The sequence below is a fragment of the Amblyomma mixtum genome, chromosome 9 (genome assembly GCF_055824585.1).
Source record: "Amblyomma mixtum isolate Tamu chromosome 9, ASM5582458v1, whole genome shotgun sequence".
Lineage (NCBI taxonomy): Eukaryota > Metazoa > Arthropoda > Arachnida > Ixodida > Ixodidae > Amblyomma > Amblyomma mixtum.
The window spans coordinates 50,886-73,508 of record NC_143020.1 but is presented as its reverse complement, the minus strand read 5'-3'; the positions used below and the strand labels follow the sequence as shown (position 1 = coordinate 73,508).

The 22,623-nt window shown below is 47.4% G+C and overlaps 2 protein-coding genes across 2 annotated transcripts in view; both read left to right on the top strand.

Annotated features, from left to right (window-relative positions):
- Window positions 1-7,507: 7,507 nt before the first annotated feature.
- On the top strand, window positions 7,508-8,854 carry LOC149328006 (uncharacterized). Its single transcript, XM_089559941.1, has one exon. The coding sequence runs from the start codon at window positions 7,559-7,561 to the stop codon at window positions 8,756-8,758; it is 1,200 nt and encodes a 399-aa protein (XP_089416067.1). The 5' UTR covers window positions 7,508-7,558; the 3' UTR covers window positions 8,759-8,854.
- Window positions 8,855-12,920: 4,066 nt separating this feature from the next.
- Window positions 12,921-22,623, top strand: part of LOC149328005 (chymotrypsin-1-like) — a 43,572-nt gene continuing 33,869 nt past the window's right edge. The window contains exons 1-3 of the mRNA XM_089561297.1: window positions 12,921-12,929; window positions 18,246-18,341; window positions 18,478-18,505. Of these exons, the coding sequence (XP_089417423.1) occupies window positions 12,921-12,929; window positions 18,246-18,341; window positions 18,478-18,505 (133 nt within the window). The remainder of the gene's footprint in view (window positions 12,930-18,245; window positions 18,342-18,477; window positions 18,506-22,623) is intronic.

Here is a 22,623-nt window from a genome sequence, read left to right as displayed (position 1 = left end):
AAGTTTTTAATAACGTGAAAAATTGCACTCGAAAATTGCACAAGACGAAAGCACCCCCTGCCTTAGGCATTTTTTCTACAATAATAGCAAATAGAGGTCAAAAGGCTTTGCTCATATGTGAAAGATCGCTTTCGATTGTTCACATAACAAATTTTGATTAAGGCACATTGAGTCTGTTTCATATTACATCTCGAATTAGCCTGCCGGTATGCCGTCTTCGCGAGACACACGAAAGTCTGCGGTCTGTCGGGAGTCATTTTCTTGTTCTCACGCTCTGAAGTAACAATATATGTGCAGCCTTCTACTCATTGTGAGACTCTATTTTACTCCCAGTGTTTACAGCCGTATTTAATGCAGGAAGCTTTTCATTTGTGTATGCTCGCAGCTGCGCTGCGCTTTAAGCGTGAAGTGACAGTTAGATCGGCTACGGAGGAAAATCATGTTTAAAACACGGCAGAGTGCACATTTATCTTATGTTTTGCTCTAAAGTGAGCACTTATGGCTTTGATCGTTTTTTTTTTCTGGAGTCTTTTTCGTTAACTGGCCCACTGGTGCCATCTAATAAAGTCATCAGGCGTTTAAGATGTTTGACGAAGGTTTCAGGAAACACGGCTACGTGATCAAAACAGGTTTGGCATTTAAGGCCAGTGAGGACCGTATCCTTCATTCGCTGGAACATCATCGGCACTGAATAGAGACCGAAGGACAACACCTTAAACTCATATCTCGTACAGGCCGCCAGGTGTGATGAAGTAAATAGGTAAATTGGTAAATTGGTTTTTGAGGAAAGGAAATGGCGCAGTATTTGTGTCACATATCTCGGCGGACACCTGAACCACGCAGTAATGGAAGGGAGGAAGGACGGAGTGAAAGAAGAAAGAGAGAAAGAAGTGCCGTCGTGGAGGTCTCCGGAATAATTTCGACCACCTGGGGATCTTTAACGTGCACTGACATCGCACAGCACACGGGCACATTTCCTCGAGTGATTTAAAGAGTGGGTACTGGCAGATTGAGTTTGATGAATGGGAACAGAAAAAAAATCTGCCTTCATCACATGAGCTGGCATGTGATAGAGGCAGATTTTTTTTTGGCGAGTTGGTTTATTTTTGTAATGGGATTGCATGGAGCGCGAGAGAACAGAAGACGAACAGGTGAGCGAAACAAGCGATACTCTCATCCGGTCAACACAGCTGATTACAAGAAAACTTGTTTGAAAATCTTTTTCACTGCTGAGACCCGCAAACAAAATCTGCCTTTCCGAAGTACTGCGATCGAGGGAGACACCTGGCGACAAATGCTGTGCCGGTATAACTTAACAAACCGGAATACAGTTTGTGTCAAAGACCCGTTCGAGACTCGGCATTCGCACAACATAGCGAGCTTTTTACGAAATAACAGTTTCAATGGCCATATATTTTCAATTCACATTGAAGACCTGTCCTATTCTATCTACCACAAAGAACTTTTCGGTCTGTTCTTCAGTGCAGTGAAAAGAATGAGGTCGTATCTTTTCAAAATATGGCATTATTGCAAAAAGCTTCCTCTCTCTTCTTGAACTTTATTTTATCGCCAGGGTTGTTACTTTTGAACGCAGATTATTTGCGCGAAACAGTCGCATATGTATTCGGTCTTTTGTGGGGCCGATTTTGCGCAAAATTTTCCCTTCTTTCACTGACCGAAATGTAGACTGTTATAGATAACGACCAATTAACTTGGGTTTTTAGGTACCTTGATGCCCTTTTTAGTAATTCTAAGAAAAATAAATATCTGACCTACAACTACAGTGTGGTGGAAATGCTGAATATGGTTAAAAAGTTTGCAAGAAGGATAACTTTCACACATGAGGTTCCAGAAGATAACAAGTTACAGCTTTTAGACCTTCAAATTTCGAGTCAAGAAGAGCATGTTTGCTGGGCCTACAAGCCTCGTGCCTACAAAGAAATAATTCCGTGTGATTCAGCCCCGTCCAACACGCTAGAAATGGCTGTTGAAACCATGTGCATGGATGCTGTAAAAATCGTGATGTCATGCCCTTAAGCAAAGTTTTCACTACAAAATTTCTAGACTGATATCAGCTGGTTTTTCCTTATCACATTGTAGATGCTGCTGAGAAACGCTGCAGCAAAAAAAACTTAACAATAACAGTTCGGCAAATGAGGCCGCTAAGAAAGGAAGGATAGAAGGGAAATCAACAGAAGACCGCGAGTACTACTCTACTCGCATCATGTGGCTCACAACATGACAAAGGTCCTCAATAAGTACAAACCGCCAGATGTCTTCTCGGCAGCCTGTAAGCTTAAAAGCCTTTCCCAAATGCATATAAAGTAAATGGAATGAATAATTGTGAAACAAAGCATGAGCACAGGTCTGTCGCGTGCAAATTAGGTAATACCGCTCCCATGTTAGAAAGCGTGCATTTGTTTGTTCGGACGCTGCCACAATCAGCGCCTTCGTGTGCATAAAAAATGCTTTGAAAATGTGGCCGGAATCAACTTAGTAGCTCATTGCAAGCCTTGTGTATGGCAAGAAATGCTCGCCATCTCTAAAACAGACACAGGTAATTCGAAGGAACAGCGATGGTGGAGTGTCGCGTGAGTTGATAGAGGCGTTTCACATTCGAAGGAAGGGTCGGATTGCCTGAGTACTCCTCTCGGGAAGCTTTACTATAATGATAACCATTCTTAGACTTCTTGAGGCGGACTCCTGGTGTCTATTTATTTTCCCGAGTGCCTCCCGTGTATTGTTGATGAAAAAATTCGCTGTGGCTTAGCTTGGTTAAGCCCGGTAATTGCGAAAGCAATATCCGAACCTACGCCGTGGTTCAGCTGGTAGCGTAGCTGGTGGTGGTGCTTGTGGTTAGACTTGTGGCGATGCATCTGTTATACAATCCAATCCAATCCAATGTAATCCAATCCAAAGTAATCTAATCTAATCTATTCTATTCTATTCTAATCCAATCCAATCCAGTCCAGTACAATCCAGTCCAGTCAGGCCGCCGTTCATGTGCACCGCCGTCGCACACAGACGGCGCGAGATCGCGAAGCAATGTTAAGCCGCTGGTGGTTGGCACAGCTACTGCTTAAAGCAGTAGCTGTCGTAGCAGTAGTAGAAAGCAGTCTGCTTTCGAGCGACGTGAGTCGAGCCTAATCTCTTCAGCGTAACGCCACAATCGCGCTCCTAGCGGAGAGCGCAGGAGTTAGGCGCCGGTGGTGGCACCGCCGCGGCTTGCGACGGCGCGAGTCGGTCGCCCTTCTCTTCGGAATGATGTCACACATGACGTCACATAGAGGTCAACTAAAGGTCAATGGTGGCGTCTGGTGGTGTGGCGGATGTGCTCCGCATGAGCTCCCGCGAACTTGATCGACAACGGAGGATATTGAAGGCGGAGGACTCTGAGACTTCAAGAGCCGTTTGCCGGAGCAACGGAGCTTCGAAGGGATACAAGTTTTTGATGGTAGGCCCGTTTTCATGATTTTATCGCCATTTCTGTGCGGACTCGTAGGAGCCGAGCGCTAAGCCTAGCGTTCGACCAACCATCGCAACGTGGTCGGGGACTCCCCGACGCACGCAAGATACCGGAGCTGGCCGAGGCGGCAATTGATGAGAAGGAACGAGAGGAGGATTGCGTCGAGATGACGGCGCCAGAAGATGAAGCAGAAAAGTCAGGTTTTCAAACCGGCTGGTTTAAACGAGCAGGCAAAAGGTATATACCGGATGAAGATGGCGGGAACAGAAATGCGCAGCAGCAACCTAGCCTAGGAAAATTCAAGCCCAAACTAGGGAAGAAGCTGGCGGAGAAAGCGGTGGAAAAGAAAATAATAGACCTACCAAAATGCGCTATAAAGCTGCTCCTCAGACCGAGCGGCGGCATAACGGCGACGTGGGGGAACGTGGAAGGATTTGAAGTTGCGAACGCGCTAGCGCAAGAAGCAGGGGTGGATCCGAAGGTGCTTATGAAGGAAGACGTGGTCTCGATAAACATGACACAACAAACCATCTTCGTTGCATCAGCAAGCGAGGACAGGGCGGTGAAGTACCAAGACGCCAAGAAACTGACCATCAGAGGGAAGACGGTGAAAGTAAACAACCATGCACCGATGCCGGACGGCGCGGGCAAGGGAGTCATACACGGAATTCCTATGACCATGAGTATGGAGCTAATCAGGGAAGCATTGGACTGTGACGCGAACCCGCCGATATTGGGCGTACGGAGACTCGGGGACTCCGGCTCCCTGCTGATTCTCTTCGAGGGAAGCGAGGTGCCTTGGCGGGTGAAGTGTCTGGGATCTTTCAAGAAATGCTGGTTGTACAAGAAGAAGCTAGAAGTGTGCGTGACATGCGGCCTACTGGGACACAGAGCTGATGTATGCCCAGACCCGAAAAAACTGAAGTGCCGAGACTGCGGCAAGGAGAATCCGGAGCAGGGACACACGTGCATCCCCGTATGCCAGCTGTGCGGGGGAGCCCACATGCTGGGCGACAGCAAGTGTAGGAAGGTGTATAGGAAGCCGGTCGTGCGACGAAAGACGCAACTAGACGAGAAGATGGGAAAGACGGAGCAGCGCAGGCCAAGGACGGGCCCAAGGGAAGGTCCAGATCCGGGACGCCCTCGAGATCCGAGCCCGGGGCGAGACTCACGGACAAGAAGGAGTTCCCGAGCCTGCCGTCCAGGGAGGACCCGAGACTACCCAAGACGGGGCCCGAGGAAACGGTAAGCTTCGCGAGCAAGGTCACCCAGGCTAACCCAGAAACAGTAGCGCTGAGGAAGGAAAATGCAGAGTTGAAGGCGAAGATAGGGAAACAAGAGGCAGAATTAAAGAGGCAAGGAACGGAAATTGCGGAGCTGAGGAAAATGATAGCAGAATTAGTAAACAATAAGCCGAGGTCGGTGGCGCCTCCCACGCAAGCGGCAGCGCGAAAATTGCCGGAGGGGAAACCGGAGATAGAAGAAGCAGACGAGAAAATGGATACGGAGGTGGTTAGACCCACTTCGATAAAGCGAAAGGCGCCCGAGACCGACCCCCTTGTGACGCTGGAGAGGAAGCTAACGAGTAAATTTGGAAGCAACATTGATAGGCTGGAAACGCAGATGCAGGAAGTGAATGTAAGGTTAAACGCTCTAGGGGACATTAAGGGTTCAATGGACAAGATCCTAGCGGCATTAAACGGCCTCACTGAGAGGATGGCGAATACGGAGAGTGTAGTTTTTTCCAACAATGGACAGGAATCAAAGTAAGAAAGAGAACGCCACCATTTGGCAATGGAATTGCCGAGGGTACCGACGGAAGCGAGCGCTATTACAGCACCACGTGCAACATGTAGAAGACAACCAATTGCTATAGCGCTGCAGGAAACTGGGGGAAATCAGGTAAAACTGGCCGGATACCAAAGTTTCTATAGCGATAGCGGTGAAAAATGCAGGGTGGCCACGCTGGTGAATAGGAATATAGCAACCCTAGAGCACGAAGTGAGTACGGGGGACATAGAAGCGGTAATGCTAGAAATGATTACGGGACGCAAGAGAGCAAAAAGCATATTTCTGCTTAACATCTACAGCAACCCGAAGCAGAAGAAAATGAAATTCGGAACGATATTTAGAAAAGCCATCAAACTGGCCGGCCAGAGCCCGTTCGTGGTCGTGGGGGACTTTAACGCGGCACACCAGGAATGGGGGTACGCGAGGCAAGATCCGAAGGGCAGACATCTCCTTGAGGAGTCCCAAAATCTCGGACTTACCTTGCATACCGACCCATGTGCGCCCACTAGAGTAGGTAGCAGTGTAAGTAGACACACCGCGCCGGACCTCACCTTCAGTAAAAATGCAGGCAGGGTAGAATGGGCAAACACCAGAGACAATCTGGGTAGTGACCACTTCATCGTAGCTACGAAGCTGGGCGAAGGAATCAAGCTACTGAAACTCAAACAGGCGAGAATAGTGGAGTGGGACAAATTCTGGGAGATTCGCAGAAGCCACAAAGCTAAGGAAATTGGAGACATAGGAGACTGGACAAAACAGCTTAGGGAAGATGCCAGGCACGCGGAAGCAGTAGCTGAAGGGGAAGATGCACCGGAGATAATGGATAGCAAGCTAATGAGCATGTGGAAGGAGAAGGAAAGGCTGGAGAAGAGACTCAAGTCTCAAAAATGGAACCGAAATTTAAGGCGTTCGTTAGCCAGACACACCAAGGAAATGGAAGCGTATGCTATTAAACTAAACGAGCAAAATTGGTATGCCAGGTGCGGCGAAATGGAAAGGGGCATGAGCCTAGCAAAGACGTGGAATATATTGCGGCATCTCCTCGACCCGGGAAAATCTAAACAAGCAGCGAGCGCTAACCAAGTGAAAGCGAGACACGCTTTCCAGGGGACGGACAAACAGCTGATGGACAGGCTCAGGGACATTTACATAGGGGACGCGACAGAAGTACGACAGGCAGAATATGGAGGAGCGGAAAATGAAGATCTAGACGCGGACATTATGGTAGCGGAGGTCAGAGCAGCTATCGCTGAGCTAAAAAATCGCTCGGCCCCTGGCCCGGATAAAATATCTAATGTCATGCTCAGGAATCTAGACAACGACTCGATAGATGCAATTGCGCGGTACATGAACAAAGTATGGACGGAAGGTAAATTGCCAGAGGAATGGAAGCAGGCAGAGGTTGTTCTCATCCCTAAGCCGGGAAAAGAACCAAAACTGGAAAACCTAAGACCGATCTCGCTAACGTCTTGCGTGGGGAAACTCATGGAGCACGTAGTGCAAACGAGGTTAACGAGATACATGGAAGATGGAAACCTATGGCCGCACGAAATGGTGGGCTTTAGGCCTAAGCTCATCACGCAGGATGTAATGCTCAGACTCAAACATGGCATTGTAGACAAGAAAGGATTAGATGCCAAGGTGATCCTAGGTCTTGTCCTCACGAAGGCCTTCGACAACGTCCGACACGAGGCGGTGCTCAGAGGTCTGTAGGAGGTAAACGTGGGCAAGAGAACATACGACTACATCAAGGACTTTCTCCAAAGGAGGAAGGCGGTGATTAAATTCCACGACGCAGAGTCCCCCGGCATAAGGCTGGGCAGCAAAGGTACCCCGCAAGGTGCCGTACTGTCCCCCTTCTTATTCAACATAGCGATGAGAGGTCTCCCGTCCATGCTGAACAAGATCCCTGATCTAAAATTCAGCATGTACGCGGACGACATAAACATGTGGATGAATAACGGAAGCGACGCGGAAATTGAGTGGAGTCTGCAAAGGGCAGCAGACGTAGTGGTGAAGTACGCGGCCGAAAGAGGCCTGGCGTGCTCACCGCAGAAGTCCGAGCTCTTCGTGTACAATAGCAACAGCAGGAACAAGAGAGACGTAGAAATTAAAGTGATGGTGGGAGGCCTGGAGGTGCCCAGGGTCGAGGAAATGAGGATCCTAGGCATGTTTATCAACAAGAAAGGCAACAACACCAATACCATAAAGAAATTAGCCACATATGCAGACCAAGTGATAGGCATATTCAGGAGGGTAGCGGTAAAAGGGCGAGGACTAAAAGAAAGGAATCTCCTGAGAATGTCGCAGGCGTACGTAATAAGTCGGATCTGCTACGCGACGCCGTACCTAAACATGAACAAGGCAGAAACAGAGAACGTGGATAGAATATTGAGGAAATGCGCCAAGCGAGCTCTGGGACTTCCGATATCTACGTCGACGGAGCGGCTTGAAAAAATGGGGGTACACATGAGATGGGTTGAGCTGGTAGAGGGGGTGAGGATATCCCAATTAGAACGGCTCGGCCAGTCTGAAACGGGCAGGACAATACTCGAATGGGTAGGAATCCGGCCAGAAAGTAGCACGCACAAGATGGTAAACATCCCGGCAGGAATCAGGGCCAAGATATGCGTCCCACCTATGCCGCGGAGCATGCACCCCGTGTATAACAAGGAAAGGCGAGAACATAGGGCTAAGGCCTACGAGAGGAAGATGAAGGAGCGACCGGCAGACCAGGTGGCGTACGTAGACGCGGCGTGCGGACAGCACGGGGCGGCTGTATCCGCTGTGGTCGACGGGGCAGGAGTACCAACGGTAGCGGCTTCGAGCCGCACGAGAGATGCCAATGCGGCGGAAGAGTTGGCGATAGCGCTCGCTTGCGTCGGTACCAAGGCCACGACGATTTTAAGTGACAGCAAAACTGCAGTAAGAAACTTCGCGAAAGGAAGAATCTCGGAAGAGGCCAAACACGTCCTCGAGGCGAGGCCGATAGAACGTAACATAGAGATAATATGGATCCCAGCGCATGAGTCTATTGCAGGAAATGAGGCTGCACACGAGCTTGCCCGAGCTCTCTATCACCGGGCGGCCGCAGAGCAGCCCTCCCGCATAGACATGAAAGATAGCCTAATTTCATACCACGAGATCACGGAACATTATAAGCTGAGCAGGAGGGTCTATCCGCCGCCCGACCGTTCCCTCGCAAAAGAGGAGGCAATTGCGTGGAGAAGATTGCAAGGGGGGAATCATATAAGCCCCTTCTGGGTATACATAACAATCTCCAAAGAGGAGAAAGACCGATATTGTATAACGTGCGGGGAGAGGGGCACTCTCGACCATGTCATATGGGAATGTGCTGGAAGCCCGGGCGCCGAGCAAAATATAGAAGATAGAGAAGCCTGGGAGACCTTGCTGCGGAGCGAGGACCCCGCTAAGCAGCAACAAGCCATCCGCCTGGCGGCTGAGGCCGTGAAGAGACAATGTGTCTTCACCAGACCTTAGTTTGCGAGGCTCCTAAGTAGGGCTCCCTTAGGCCTGCGTGCCGGGGGGTCCAAAAAGGAGTCTCATTTCGGTGGAAATAAACGTTTTGATGATGATGATGAAAGGTCAATGGTGGCACCGCCGCGCCACGGCAAAGGCTGAAAGTGCAAGTAGTAAAGCTTTCGCTTTAAAAAACTCTACAATGTTTCGGCTTCATTCATCACTAAAGCCAGTTCAGAGTAGCGCTTGTCCCACTCATCTGCTTTCGCTCGTGTGCTCTGTCTTGCTACATGCATTGCCAATATCAAATATCGGTACAACAAAACAGTACAAAGGAATATAGAAATAGGTGTTTCCCCTAAAAGATGCTTAGAACCATGTGTAGTTGATATAACCTTTCAATAAATTAAAACTCCCCTGAAATTGCATATAAGGAGCCTCTAAGAAACAATTAAATATAAGGCTACTCGAATAAGACAAGACAAGAGACATAGAAATAAAAAGGGCCCTACGGTCACACACATCCAACTATTTTTTCGCAATCAGTGAAAACGCATTTTATATATGCGCGGAATCGGAGCGCACAACTATCTTTGTCATTCGCACAAGAAGTAATAAAAGACAGTACAGAGTGATCCTAATTTCCCTTTCTCCGGTAAACAAAAAAACACAAGAAAACAAAATCGCATCATTGCTGGTGGCCAGAATAAACTACTCAACAATCAGGAGCTGCATGCCAAATCAAAAAGAAAAACAAAGATAAAAACAAACAATCAGCCAGATTAAGAGCAAGGAAAGAAAATTAAACACGGAGTTACTACGTAAGTTGCAGAAGAGACCGTGTTGATGGAAGTTCCTGTGGGATTAGCAAAGGTGGTTTCGTGCTTCGGTTGCGCGCTTACATATTACATGCTTCCACTCGTGAGTAAACAGAAGCCTACGCCCATTCTATCATTTTTATTTCTAAGTCTTCTGGCCGATCTTATTCGCTCAGACCTATCATTTTAAAGCGAAATCATTTAATGTCTCATACTCGCGGCCATGACTCTGTCCGTCCGTCCGTTACATCTCATGTGAAAGTCATAACTAGTCATTCCTAGTCACAAGCCACGACTAACTAGTCATTAATCAGAAAACAAATCCTAAAATCTAGTGTACGGCGAGAATCGAACCCCCATCCTTCTGCTCCATAGCCGAGCGTGCTAACCACTATTCTACGCCGACTTCCTTCCAACGCACATGCAGTTCTTGACTAGCGTAAGGACGCTGGTGAGCATTGCAGGAAAGCCGTTCGCTTCATCGCGCATTAGATCACCAAAGTCCCCCATCGGAATTTTTTACTGAAATGAACCAACTAGCCCCAAAGGAGCGTTCTACCGTCTCAAACACACACCACGGGTCAATTCAGGCTCGGTATGTCGATTTGTAACAGTGCTGAACACTTCCGTAGTCGTCCGGATAAAAAGTTGAAATTGGCGCACACGGCCAGCTCTGCGGAGCACAGCACTGAACATGACGGAAATCTTTCTTTCCTCAAGCGGGACCAACTTGAAGCGTTGTTCTATCATTCGTCCCCGTCGGCGCTTTCAACTTGATGAGAAATGGGACGCGCAGCCCGCTGAAGATACCGAGCTGCTCGCTGTCCACAGTACGCTGTGCTCTGCAGCGCTAAGGTTTTAGTGCGCAATACTGTGCCTTGTTCGAACGGTCATTAGAGTTTTTACATTTTTCATCCCGCTCACTGCGCAGTGCTTACCATGATTGCACCAGTGAGCCATGTGCTGTTTTGTTTTTCGTTTTCGCAGTGTGTTCGCATTGATAAACCATTTTAATTTGTGCTTAGATGTTATGTTGATTTCACAAGGCGTACTAGTTGAAAATACAACTGCAAAACGGTTACAATAACGCGACCATCTACAAAGGTGTGATCGGTAGCGAGGAGTATCCTATGTTTTATCGCATTTCATGGGCTTCCGATAGCACGCAGGGCGCACCGAAAACTTTAAGCTCACCTTGAGTGAGTTGGAGGCCGTGCTGACAAAATCAAGCCTAGAGGATCAAAGACAGATGGTTCACCTGGTACAGCAAACAGCTACAGCCGTAGGAGCACTGGACTAAGAGGCGCCACCCTGTTCCCGGGTCGCGAAACTCTTCGCTGAATAAAATGTTTATTACCACAATTTCCACCATCAATCTGGCATATGCAGTATCCTCAAAGCATATTGCCCTATTGGGCGGTGAGGTGTTACAGCCCACGTGCTTGTCCATTATGTGTGGACGTCAACAATGAAGAGATTTTGCGAAAAATTCTTCCTCACGCACTGACGCTTATCGCGAGAGATATCGTCTTTAGCGCTCAGAAAACGAAGCTAAATATTTATACTGAATCTCAGGACAAAATTTCTTCAAAATACGTTTTCTAGGTGCTGACTCCTCTGCGGACCTGAAGAAAACAGGCGGCAGTTAACAAGCGTCATATACTCGTTTGGTGACCGCATACTGCTCCATGGCGCGCGTTTTGGTGTCCATGTAGCACAACCTAGTGGTTGATTAAGCACCAGATATGTATTCGGTAGTCTACAGACTGGCAGATGGCCCACTATCATGCGAAAATTGCCGTCAAGATCGTGTACGGCGGCAATAAAGCAACGCCTGTTATGAAAAAATCTCGGTGCCCCTTCGATTTTGCTATTACGATGTTAAGGAGAATATTGCACTTTGCTGCACTGCTTCTACTCTCTACGCACGAAATTTCAACCTTTTTTGAAACATTCTACAGCTTTGTTCACGACAGCATTCGATTGTCATAATGGACAGACCGATAGGGTCATTTTGTTGCTGAAAAATATGATTACTTCTCTGAAACAAGAAGAAGCAAAGACTGATTGCCCAGAGATTCACAGTACGCTTAGAGATTCGCTGTCGCGTCGTGCAGCTTTTTTGTTCTCTCAAGTGGTGGAAGGATTGACTAGAGGACACTGCAGCTGCATTTTCGTTGTGGAAACCGCTTCAGATAATAAAGAAAATAATGATTTTGGAAAAGGTGCGTTTTTTCCTTAAGAATCAGTCTCTAATTCCTTGAGCGGGGTAGTGTACGGTGTTCCTGAGTTCATAAAGCTTTTGAGCTTTATATTGTATACGATCCTCTTGGAATAGAGCTAACGAAACTAGTTCAACTTAGGTTAAGGACACGCAGCGAGCTATGGAAAGAAAAGTGTTAGGTGCAACGTTAAGAGACCGGAAGCGGGAAGAGTTGGTGATCGAACAAACGCAGGTTAATGACATCCTAGTCCTATTCAAAACAAAGAAATAGGTTTGTAAAAGGCATGTAATAACCGGAATAAGTTAACCGCTGGTCCTTAAGGGTGCCGCAGTGGATTCCAAGAGAAGGTAAGTCTAGCACGGCGCAGCAGGAAGTTACGTGGGCGGATGGGATGAAGAAGTTTGCAGGGACGCACTGGGCGCATCTGGCAAAGGACAGGGTCAATTGGAGATGCATGGGAGAGGCCTTTGCCCTGCAGTGGGCGTAGTCAGGCTGATGATGATGATGATGATGCAAACACCCTTTACACTGGCACGCAAAAATGTGAAGTAAAGAACCTGACATATCTCATGCAACGTTCCTGAGAAGTATCGATGAGATTTGTTTCCAGAAAAACGCGTTACAGTGTATGAAAGAGTACCAGTAATCTGGAAAATGTGACTCTTTATTTTGACCCATACTGCCCTCTACTTTGGAAATGTAGAGACCGCTGATTCGGACCACGAGGGGGAAATAAATGGAAGAATAAGAATTAAATGGAGCGCATTTGGTAGTGGCACTCATATCATGAATGGAACTTTACCAGTGTCCCTGAGAAAAAGTTTATAACAGCTGCATTTCACCCGCGTTCGCTTATCGGCGAGAAACCTCGGCGCTAACGAAACTCCTTCAATTTAAATTGAGCACAAAGGACAAAGCTATTGAAAACAACATGATAGCCGTGATAATCAGACCCAAGAAGAGAGCGGATAGGGTCAGGGAATGAACCAAGTTACTGAATGCTATTGGAAATCAAGGAGATATGGGCATGCGCAGACCATGTATTGCAAAGGCAAGATAACCGATGGTCTTTAAGGGCAACAATCTGAACTAGAACAGAAGGGGGGCATAGTTGTGGCTGTCAGAAAGTTAGATGTGCACATGAGATTGGTAAGTTTGCGGGAATAAGCTGGACGCAGCTGGCACAAGAAAAGCTGAATTGGAGGAATATGGAATAACCATTTGCCATTCAGTGGGCATAGTCAGGCTAATCATGGTGATAATGATGAAGCTGCCCTGAGTGTTTGCTCTTTCATTTCGAGTGGGCTTCGGTGCTTTTTGCACACAAGGACTTGACGACCTGAAATAATAGTCACCTACCAAAGAAAGGGCCGTTAAAATCGATCAGCTATCTTCTCGTAATCATCTTCTTAATCATCTTCGTAATCATCTTCGTAATATCTTCTCTAAGACACCTTGTGTAAAGGTGCTATTTTCTACCTGGAGCACTATTGTTCTGTCTGGAAAAACAAATAATTTATACATGCACGCTTTAGTTATGTGCCCCTTAATTACGTTTTGGAAAAACTTATGCTCAAACAGAACAGTCGTATCGCCACTTTTATCTCCTTTACCCTGCGCTTACCGTGTAGCAGTGATAATGACTTACACCCCACAACTCCTTTAGCGCACTGCGCTCGATCCCGTAGGCGTCTACTGAGGCAGCCGCGTATGGTGCATATTAAAGGTTTAAAACTTTCAAAGAATAAAACAAGCTTGGTAATATCACTGTGCATGAAAAATATGACGCAAAAAGAGAGCGACGTCTACAATTTTCAGAAAGCGATCTATACAAAAGAATGGAGAGAGAACTAAGCATTTTTTTCCGACGTGAACTTCCAGGGTCACGCATTTATTTTAAAGATATACACAAAATCCTCCGAAAATCAGAACTGGTTTTGAAAGAAAAAGGCTGCGGCATGCCAGCACACTGCTTGCACTTTTCTTTTTCTTTGAGCAGAGGGGGGGGGGGGGGGGGGATGGAATAGTATTCAGATGAGCTGGACTACAATAGTGTAATGGTCTCAAGGACTATGAGAACAGTTAGGAGCAATTACTCGCATAGTACGTGGAGTGGATAAAATATGTTTGGTAAAAGTTTGTAAAAAGTTTTCGCGAAAACAGACGCTGACACAGAAGCACGGCACACACACAAGCATTAACGGACAACCGGTTTTACTGGCGGAACGTCGCACCTTATATAGCTTGAATTGTTTCTTGCAATAGATGAAAACGATGCGACTTTTTTTGAATAAAATTAGTGTTCACTTAGTGCTTTCGTTATTCGTCTTCCGTTCTGTTTGCGTTTGTGCTAAAACGTTTAACGAGCTCAGTGTGCACAAACTCTTCGCAAAAAAAGTTTTCCGCAAAAAATATTTTTTGCAATCATTTTGCGAAAACTCTGGCTTGAAAACGGCTATCTCATCGAAATATAGTGTCACGAGTTGTGCTTTCAGTGTCTGAAGCGATCGCATGAAATAGGAAGGTGAGATGTCGCCTCTACTCGTTGTATCTTTTTCTCGAAAGGGAAAGGATGCTGCTCTTATTTCTGTTCTTGTATGCGGTCCAAAATAGCCGGAAATATTTTCCTGCGCAGAAATAGCCTCCCGAAGAACGTTTTCAAAAGGTGCTGCTTTATGTCATCTCCTTACACGGAGACTTGCTTGATTTGTACCATATTTTCTCACGTTCTTGTTAGCGAGAGCCTAAATTCCTTCAAGAGGCCATTGCTTGGATGACATTATGGCTCTACATGGAAACGCACTCGTCAACTATGTGTCATGGCGGACAAAAAGTACTTTTTCCTCATTCAGGCACGCACGATGAAATTGCGGAAACGCGGTAACTGCTCCGATTGTCGGTAAAAAGTATACGGTTGTTCGAGGCAGAAGTACGGATGACTTACTATCGTTATGCAGACAAGCCCACTTACAACGGTTGCAGACTTAACGATCCCATGCTTATTACAAACGAGTTTGGTGCTACCGTCAAAATATGCATTAAGGCTATGGCAACTTGTCTCGTTCACTCGCTACAGTAATTGAAAAACTCGCGCTTCAAGCCTTACGCAGAAACTGAAAAGCGTCCCTCAGCTATCGCAAAACCGCCCAGAAAGAACATGTCTGCCCAGCAACAGAAGAAAAATGTGGTAGTGTTTTAACGTAGGTAAACAGAGTAGACGTGCAAAGGCATGTGATTAGCCTACTGTGCTCGTGGTTTTGCTTTACTGCGTCATCGACACGTCTGGGGACGATATTAGACTAAGGTTAAACTCTGATCGAGGTTAAGTTGACCTCGGAGATTAGAAGAGGGCGGAATGGGTGAGGGAACAAACGCGGGTTAATGATATCCTAGTTGAAATCAAGAGGAAGAAATGGGCTTGGGCAGGGCATATAATGCGAAAGCAAGATAACCGCTGGTCCTTAGGGGTAACGCAGAGGATGCCAAGAGAAGGCAAGCGTAGCAGGGGGTGGCAGGAAGTTAGGTGGGCGGAAGAGATTAATAAGTTTGCGGGGATACAGTGGCCGCAACTGGCAAAGGGCAGGGTTAATTGGAGAGACATGGGAGAGGCCTTTGCCCTGCAGTGGGTGTAGTTATACTGATGATGATGATGATGAAGTTGACCTAATCTGTTCATACCGCAGATGAAAGTTGACGAAAACGACGATGCGCAATGTACACAGCGAGGATGTGTTCCAGTTTAACACGAGGCGTGATCGCCTGCAACGATAGCAGAGTGCTCTCGTGCAGCGGCCAGTGAAGCTGGTCTGTTCGCGCCTCCGTAGGTTCGACACCCGCTTGCAGCATTCTTTATTTTAATTCCGCATGGGCTGTTCCTATGTTAGGTTTAGCCAAGGTAACCCTCAAGGTCACCTCCTATTGGCTACCGCTGGCCCGACGCTCCTCCGAACTTACCCGAGCTTCCTCCTAATAGCTGCAGCTTGCGTCATGCTCCTCCGAAGTGACCCGAAGTGACCAGAGGTTACCCGAGTTACTCCGAACCTTCACGCAAGATTCTTGCTTGGGACCGTATTAAGTAGTGCTTTTGTCCTAAAAGGCGGCAGTGAAACTGCAGGTAATAGCCAGCAAAGAGCGCGCCCATGGCCTGCCTTTAAGGACAATCATTGTCTGCATGTGCGCAGGCTGGGAACAACCCTTAATAGAAGTAGAAACGCTTCTGGCGGAACACAGTGGCAGCATCGAAAGTGAAGGTAACGCGCATGTTCGTGAACCAACTAGGGGCAGCGATTTTAAAAGTTTGAATGCCTTGCTTTTTATGCTGGTCACGTGGAGTGCGTTGCCTTCCCAGCCGACTTCACTTTTTATGCTGATACCTCGTCGAGTCAGAGAGCAGGTAGTGCAGCTGATGCATTCTATGCGCACGTGCGCTACGCTACTTTCACCGCTGCATTGGCCCAGAAACTATCGATGACTGCGTCGAAGGCACAATCAACAGACGCATGTTGATTTGTGGCAACCCTACGTTGGTGCATAGTTGGCTGGATGTTGCCTGAGATGTTTAGGTTGACGCGTGCAACATCGGGGAGCAGTGCTCAGACAAACCCGTTGCACCTAAGGGAAAAGCCCTGCCCCAGCGTTAGGCATCTTTTTTATGGGGCCGACCTGCTACCAACTGCCATGGACGCTTTAACCACGATTAGCTTTATCTCGTCCCTAAAGCAGATTTTTGGCAACAAGGATTTTAGTTAGGAGATCATGACCACACGGGAAAAGCTGAAAAGCGCCGTGTAGGCTATCCATTAAATAAATAGACGTGCTTCATGCAGTTCCTGGGAAAGGAACGCTGCTTTCTGGCGGACAGGTTTTAGTTCGAAAAAACTAATCCGGAGGTGCAGAGCCTAACAAAATCGTTGCCTTCTTGACCGGCCGGGAGCACGATCCTACCACCTAGCCTGGCCTAGCACGAGCACTACGTCCCGCTGCAGTCAACATGACACTCAACATGACACAAATCGGCGATTATGACCCTAATGCACCATTCTTTGGCACTATATACGAATGATGAAACCTTTCTCTGTTATTTTTTGGCTGTAATGTAAGGAGTCCACTTGCTGCAACCATCTTATACAATAAATGCTGCCCGAGTGACTATCAGGTTTGTTTTAAGTGCACTAGACTCTATTCTACAGAAAGAATAGAAGCAACGGAAACAGCGCATTTTCTGCGGAGTGAACTGACACGGGGACGCCATTGTCAGAGCTAACCATACTATCCTCCGAAAACATGAACTGATTTTTAAAACCTAAGTCCGAGCCGTACGCCACACCAGACAGAGAAGTGTGTGTTACTTCCTAGTTCAGAGGACGCCCGTTTAAAAACTGTGACGCGTAAACTCGTACATGGTTTGTGATGACTATTCAGCTGATTGAGGCAGGAGTAGGAACGACTGATTGTCGTGAAATGTCTTCGCTGGAAAGGCGCTCCCAATTCTTTCCTTTCATGAGCGTATCTGTTGCGAGCTACTAAATATTCTCGCAGGTGACTCAATGGCATTATAAAGAACACGCCTTTAAAATTTTTATGACGCTTTTCAGTAGCAGGTCTCCTTTAGAAACAATGCTTTTGTCCATTGACGAGCAGACCTTGTCGTTTCCTCAATCGATAGTGTGCATTAAACGTTTCAAGTCTGACATTCTCCTTTCTGTAGATGCAGATAAAAGCTGCTCGATGGTACTTTCGCCGACAGCGTCTCTTACACCTTCACCACTGGAAGAGCTTATGCAAGGAATATGCAAGGCATGGGTAGTATTCCGGGTGATTCAGAACACCAGCACCGAACCACTTTTTGGCTAAGTCTCGCTCCTGGCATATTTTTCGGGCTGCTCTGGCTTATTTTAATGGTGAGTCCTCCAAGCAAAATATAATACTTCTAGGAATGAATATTTCTCTAGTTCACAACGAGATGACATTAACGCCGAAAACAGCCAAATAGCCCGTAATTCTCGTCTCCTATTCGCGAGATATGATCAAACAGTTTTACCTGTTGTCTTGAAGGGAAAAAAAGGGAGAACAATATTATCATTATATAGTTTAAGGTCATTTAGGAGCCGCATTTAGAAGCATTTCAAGCGCAATTAAGTGATGCCTACTGAAATAATTACACGTATTTTACTTCAATAAATTTGACCTTTTGTTTTTTGTGTTTGAAATTTTCAGCAGTGTGCTTCTGTTATGACTGCTTTGTTCTGTATCCCGTTGTAACGTGCCTACGATTAAGAGGCCCCTGAGGCATTGGGTCCTTCGAATACATTTTATTTAGCCAATGGCATCCTATGTATTGTGCTAAATAAATTTGAAACATGAAACAGCAGTGCACGACACAGTTTTCGCCAATGGCGTTCAACATCTTAAATAGAATCTGCAGATATCCTAAATAAATAGACGTCTATACTATTGTCTCCTCAGAAAGCCCCTGCACCCGTCGCTTCCCTAGAGGTAGTCATCAATTTGACACCGGACCCAAGCGACACAGCGCCAGACGCTCCCACCAACCACAAAAATGTGAGCGCAATGCAAATTATGTGTATGATTTTCTCGGTGACATATCTTCTTGCTCCTCAGCGAATACATTAAAAAAATTAGAACGAAATGAAAGAATTATACTAATTCTGTTTCACTTCTCTGTCGTTATCTGCAGGGACTGGATACTAAAATTAACCGAGCGGGTGAGTAAAGAATGTAGTACATCACTACAACAGCCTGCTCCGAAATTCTATTTGGTTTGCAGACAGGGTAGGTAATAACTAGCTTATTGCGTTAGCGAATAGCGATCAGTATGATATGAAGGAAACAAAGCCAGGATTTGTATTCAATACTAGGTAAATATAGCTCTATCGCTGAACTAGCAACAGCGAGCATAGATGTGAGGCTACTGAGAGAAACGGCAAGGAAAGAGAGAGGCGGGCAAATATAAAAAGAATCGAAAGGACCAGCGATTACGCAAATATACGTGTTGGGTGAAAGTTCCTACAACCATATATCTTCATTTCATCACTTTTAATTCACAACTTTGAAGCCTACCACGTTAGGGAATCGGTGTTGCTTCTCAGATTATGAACTTTTGATGTCTTTAAAATCTCAAAATACAAGCAACAAGACCCAATGTGCTGGTGATTATACACAAAATATCTAGATATGGAATCTTTTTAAATGACCGTCTTTTTTTTTCTCTCCAAGTGAACACGGAAATCTTTGTCTGGCTCTGAGGACTAATGTTGAATTTGTATCAGGTGGAACACACAGGTGTTAGAGCGACGCTAAATACTCTGCAAATGATCTTAGATACAGGTACGAATGCATTCGCGCCAGTATAGTGCAAAAATCTTATTAATGTCATGAACTCAGACTTTTGAAAACCTTTACTTTTGATAACTCCCACAGTGGCTTAACTTCGGTAAAATTCGTTATACCATAATGACTGTACTAAATTTAGCATTTTTCCAAATGACCACCAGGTTCACGCTTGAGTTGATGTGCGAAAATTACGACATTTAACCGCGGTAGCCTTAAGGCTTCCGTTGCTGCCGTTAAGTTTTTGCCTCGGACGGAATGGCACATACATGCGGGAGGTTTGCCCAGAGTTTGGTGCAGGACCAAGCACGAGCGAAATTCCCTCAGACTTGACTCAAACTGTGCATAAATAAATATTTAGGAATCATGGAAGGTGAGTAATGAACTTGGAAGCATTTTGACATAATAACAATTAAATTGAGAAAACAAAGCTATGAGAAAAAAAAACTAATTTTAAGAGCACAGTGAAGAAAAAATTAGTAGCCTAAGCGTACCGGCCTCGCAGCTTAAACCGCGAAAGCTGAATGCCATTAGCAGCTGAAAGGTCTGCATCGGCAGCCAGACAATAAACTTTATTAGCAGAGTTGGGGAGGGGGGGGGGGGGGGGGAAGCAGAGCACCTCATAACGCAAGACTTCAAACATGCCCGATGGCCATTGGCGACCCATTCAGCCCGTTCAAGACGGGCCTAAGCCTCGGCTCTGAGGTGCACAGCGCGGTCTCCCCTGCCCTTCGGTGGGGCTAATAAGACGGGGGTGATAGGGCAGGCCCACATGAGGCGCGCTAGGGTAGAGTGCCTACTGCAGAGCCTGCAGTTTGGAGACTAGAGGACAGGGTAGATATGGGAGAATACGATGGTACTTGGAAAGACACCCGTTCGAAGCTGGCGCCTGGTGATTTGATGCGTGCGGGTAGGTACCTATCGTCCGGTGGGTAAAGCTGTTGGTGAAGTCAGTTATTTAAGGTGTTTTCCTGGTAAATGGTCAAGCAGTTCTTCATTTACCTCGCTTCGTGGCGGGTACAGGGGCAGGGCCCACCCGGTTAGTAATGCATGGGCCACGTGAGTGCGCCGCCTCGTTCCCTGGAGGGAGGAGTGTACGGGGGTCCAGATGAGCTTGATGGTGCGGGTGGGGGTTTAGACTGTAGGAGGCGGAGGGTTATGGGAGAGACCCGGCGTTTAAACAAATTATTGAGTGCAAAGGCGTTTTGGTGGCGATACTTCGGGTCTTTAGGTCTTGACAGCCGAGCAGGTCCGCCTCTCTGTCCTTATTGGTGGTCCTGAGTGGGGGGGATAGATGGGTTTGATTGGCATGCCCAAACCATGTAAAATATGTCAGCTACCTGCCCACCGAACTGGCACGAGCCATCAAAGGATGTGTTTAAAAGCTTGAGCACTGCCGGCACAGTACAACATTTGTGAGAATCTTGATGAGGAGGTGCTCGTTTGCGCAATCCAATCCCTTACAAGGGGCCGGGTTAGCGACGGTGCTCCTCCTTGTAGTAATCGATGATGCGTTTGAATGTAAGGGTCAGATTGTCTGATTGGGAGTAGGCTTCCAAGGACAGTGAGATAGCCCGGGGAGAGAGTTCGCGGGCGGCCTGATGGACCTATTCGTTTCCCTGGAGTCCCTGGTGAAGGGGGCCCCAAATAAGGTTATGTAGAGTTGGATCTTCGTATCAGGAGGTTAGATTGCAGTATGCGCTAGGCAAGCGGGGGAGCTCATCCCAGCTAATAGTTCCGACAGGCCCCTCGCGAGTCGGTGATGGTGTGTTTCGACTTGGAATTAGTGAAAGCCATAGCAATGGCAATCTCCTCCGCGTGTGTTGCGCTATAGGCTTTCAAAGTGAGCCCGTTAACTGTGTTTGTGTTATGTACAACTGCGGCCATGTACCACCACCCGAAGTGTGGGTCGGCAACGCCCACGTAATACACATGTTGTTGGTGACCATAGTACCGCGCCAACGCTTTCGCGCGCGCCTGTAGACGACCGCTATGTTCTTCTCCGGACATGTTGCAGGGAAGGGGTCAAGCCAGGAGGGTGCGTCTCCGTGGTTCTGGCACTCTCTCCCTTTCATCAAAGTGGTAGTCGTGTTTCATGTGTAGCCGGCCCAGGAGGCGGCGACCGGACGTGGTCTGTGCGCGATTCGTGTATTGGTTAAGTGGGCTTCTCGAAGCTCCCGGAAGGTGTTCACCACGCCCAAGGCCACAAGTCTCTTGGTGGACGTGGCGACCGGGAGGTCGAGAGCCCGCTTGATAACATTCCGGTGGATGACCTCCAGCTGGTCATCATCGTGTTTGCACGGTGCAAGTAGAGGGTTGAGTAGAGGATTCCACTCGTTACGAACGCATGGGCAAGTCACAGTTGATCCTTACTTCGTTATTCGCCCCATTGTTGGAGACCCGGCGGACCATGTGGCCCACCTGGTATCCCACCATGCGAAGTTTGGCCAGGGTGGTGTCGGCCCTGCATCGGTGGTGTATGAAGAGACGAAGAACGTGGATCTCCTTGGCCTCCCGGATCGGTCCCGAGAGGACAGTACGGCGCAGCGTACTTGTGTCCCGGGGAAGGGGGGGGGGGTGTACGTGCACACATTCTGATTCAGCTGGGGTGCATTGGAGTCCGCAATAGCTTGCGTAGTCGTCGACTAGGCTCGCCGCTGCTTGCAGGCATGATTCCATGTGGCCCCGGTTACCTTGCGTGGCCCAGATTGTAATATCATCCACATAAAGACCATGATGTATCCCGGGCAGAGAAGACAATTTGGAGGGAAGATGAAGCATTGCCGAATTGAAGAGGAGGGAAGAAACGACCACGCGTTGAGGAGTTCCCCGCGTGCCGATTGTGTATAGCCCGTGTTCCGCATCTTGTATGCGTATATAGGCTTGCCGGTCTGTAAGAAATTGTCTTAGGCAATGGAATGTTTCGGCGCAAAAGCTGCAGCCAGCACCCGCCGAAGCAGGCATACGACTGCTACCTTCCTGTGGCAGGAAGTGATTTCCCTCTTGCGAGAGGCACCGTGCATTGCGTGATATGCGGTGCCAAGTCCTCTCGCTGTTCGAACGGAGTTGGTCCTCCAAACGAAGTGCAAAAGCCAAACCTTCTTGTACGATAAATTGTAGCGCCAGCATTCAGCTTCTATTTTTGGTGTAAAGTCATTGATCTTGGGGTTGTCATCAAGAAAATGAGATCCTTCATTTTTGCTCACGCCTAAATCATGCCTTCAACCATAAAAAAAAGTTTCTAGAAGGTCCGAGATTCTACCGGCCCTTTTTTAGCCGTTTAAACTACGCCCACTCTCTACAAGTCGTCGAGGCGGTTCTAGGTACAGCGCAAATGCGCATGACTGAACAGTGGCTCACAAGATGTGGCGTGTGATTCCTTGGGCGATGACTTGTTAAGGGTGTAGAAGACAGTACGTGGGGGAATCCGGCGGGGGCTCTGCTGGGCGCGGTCACACGATCGGCGGCTAGCACGAGCCGTCGGGATATACAC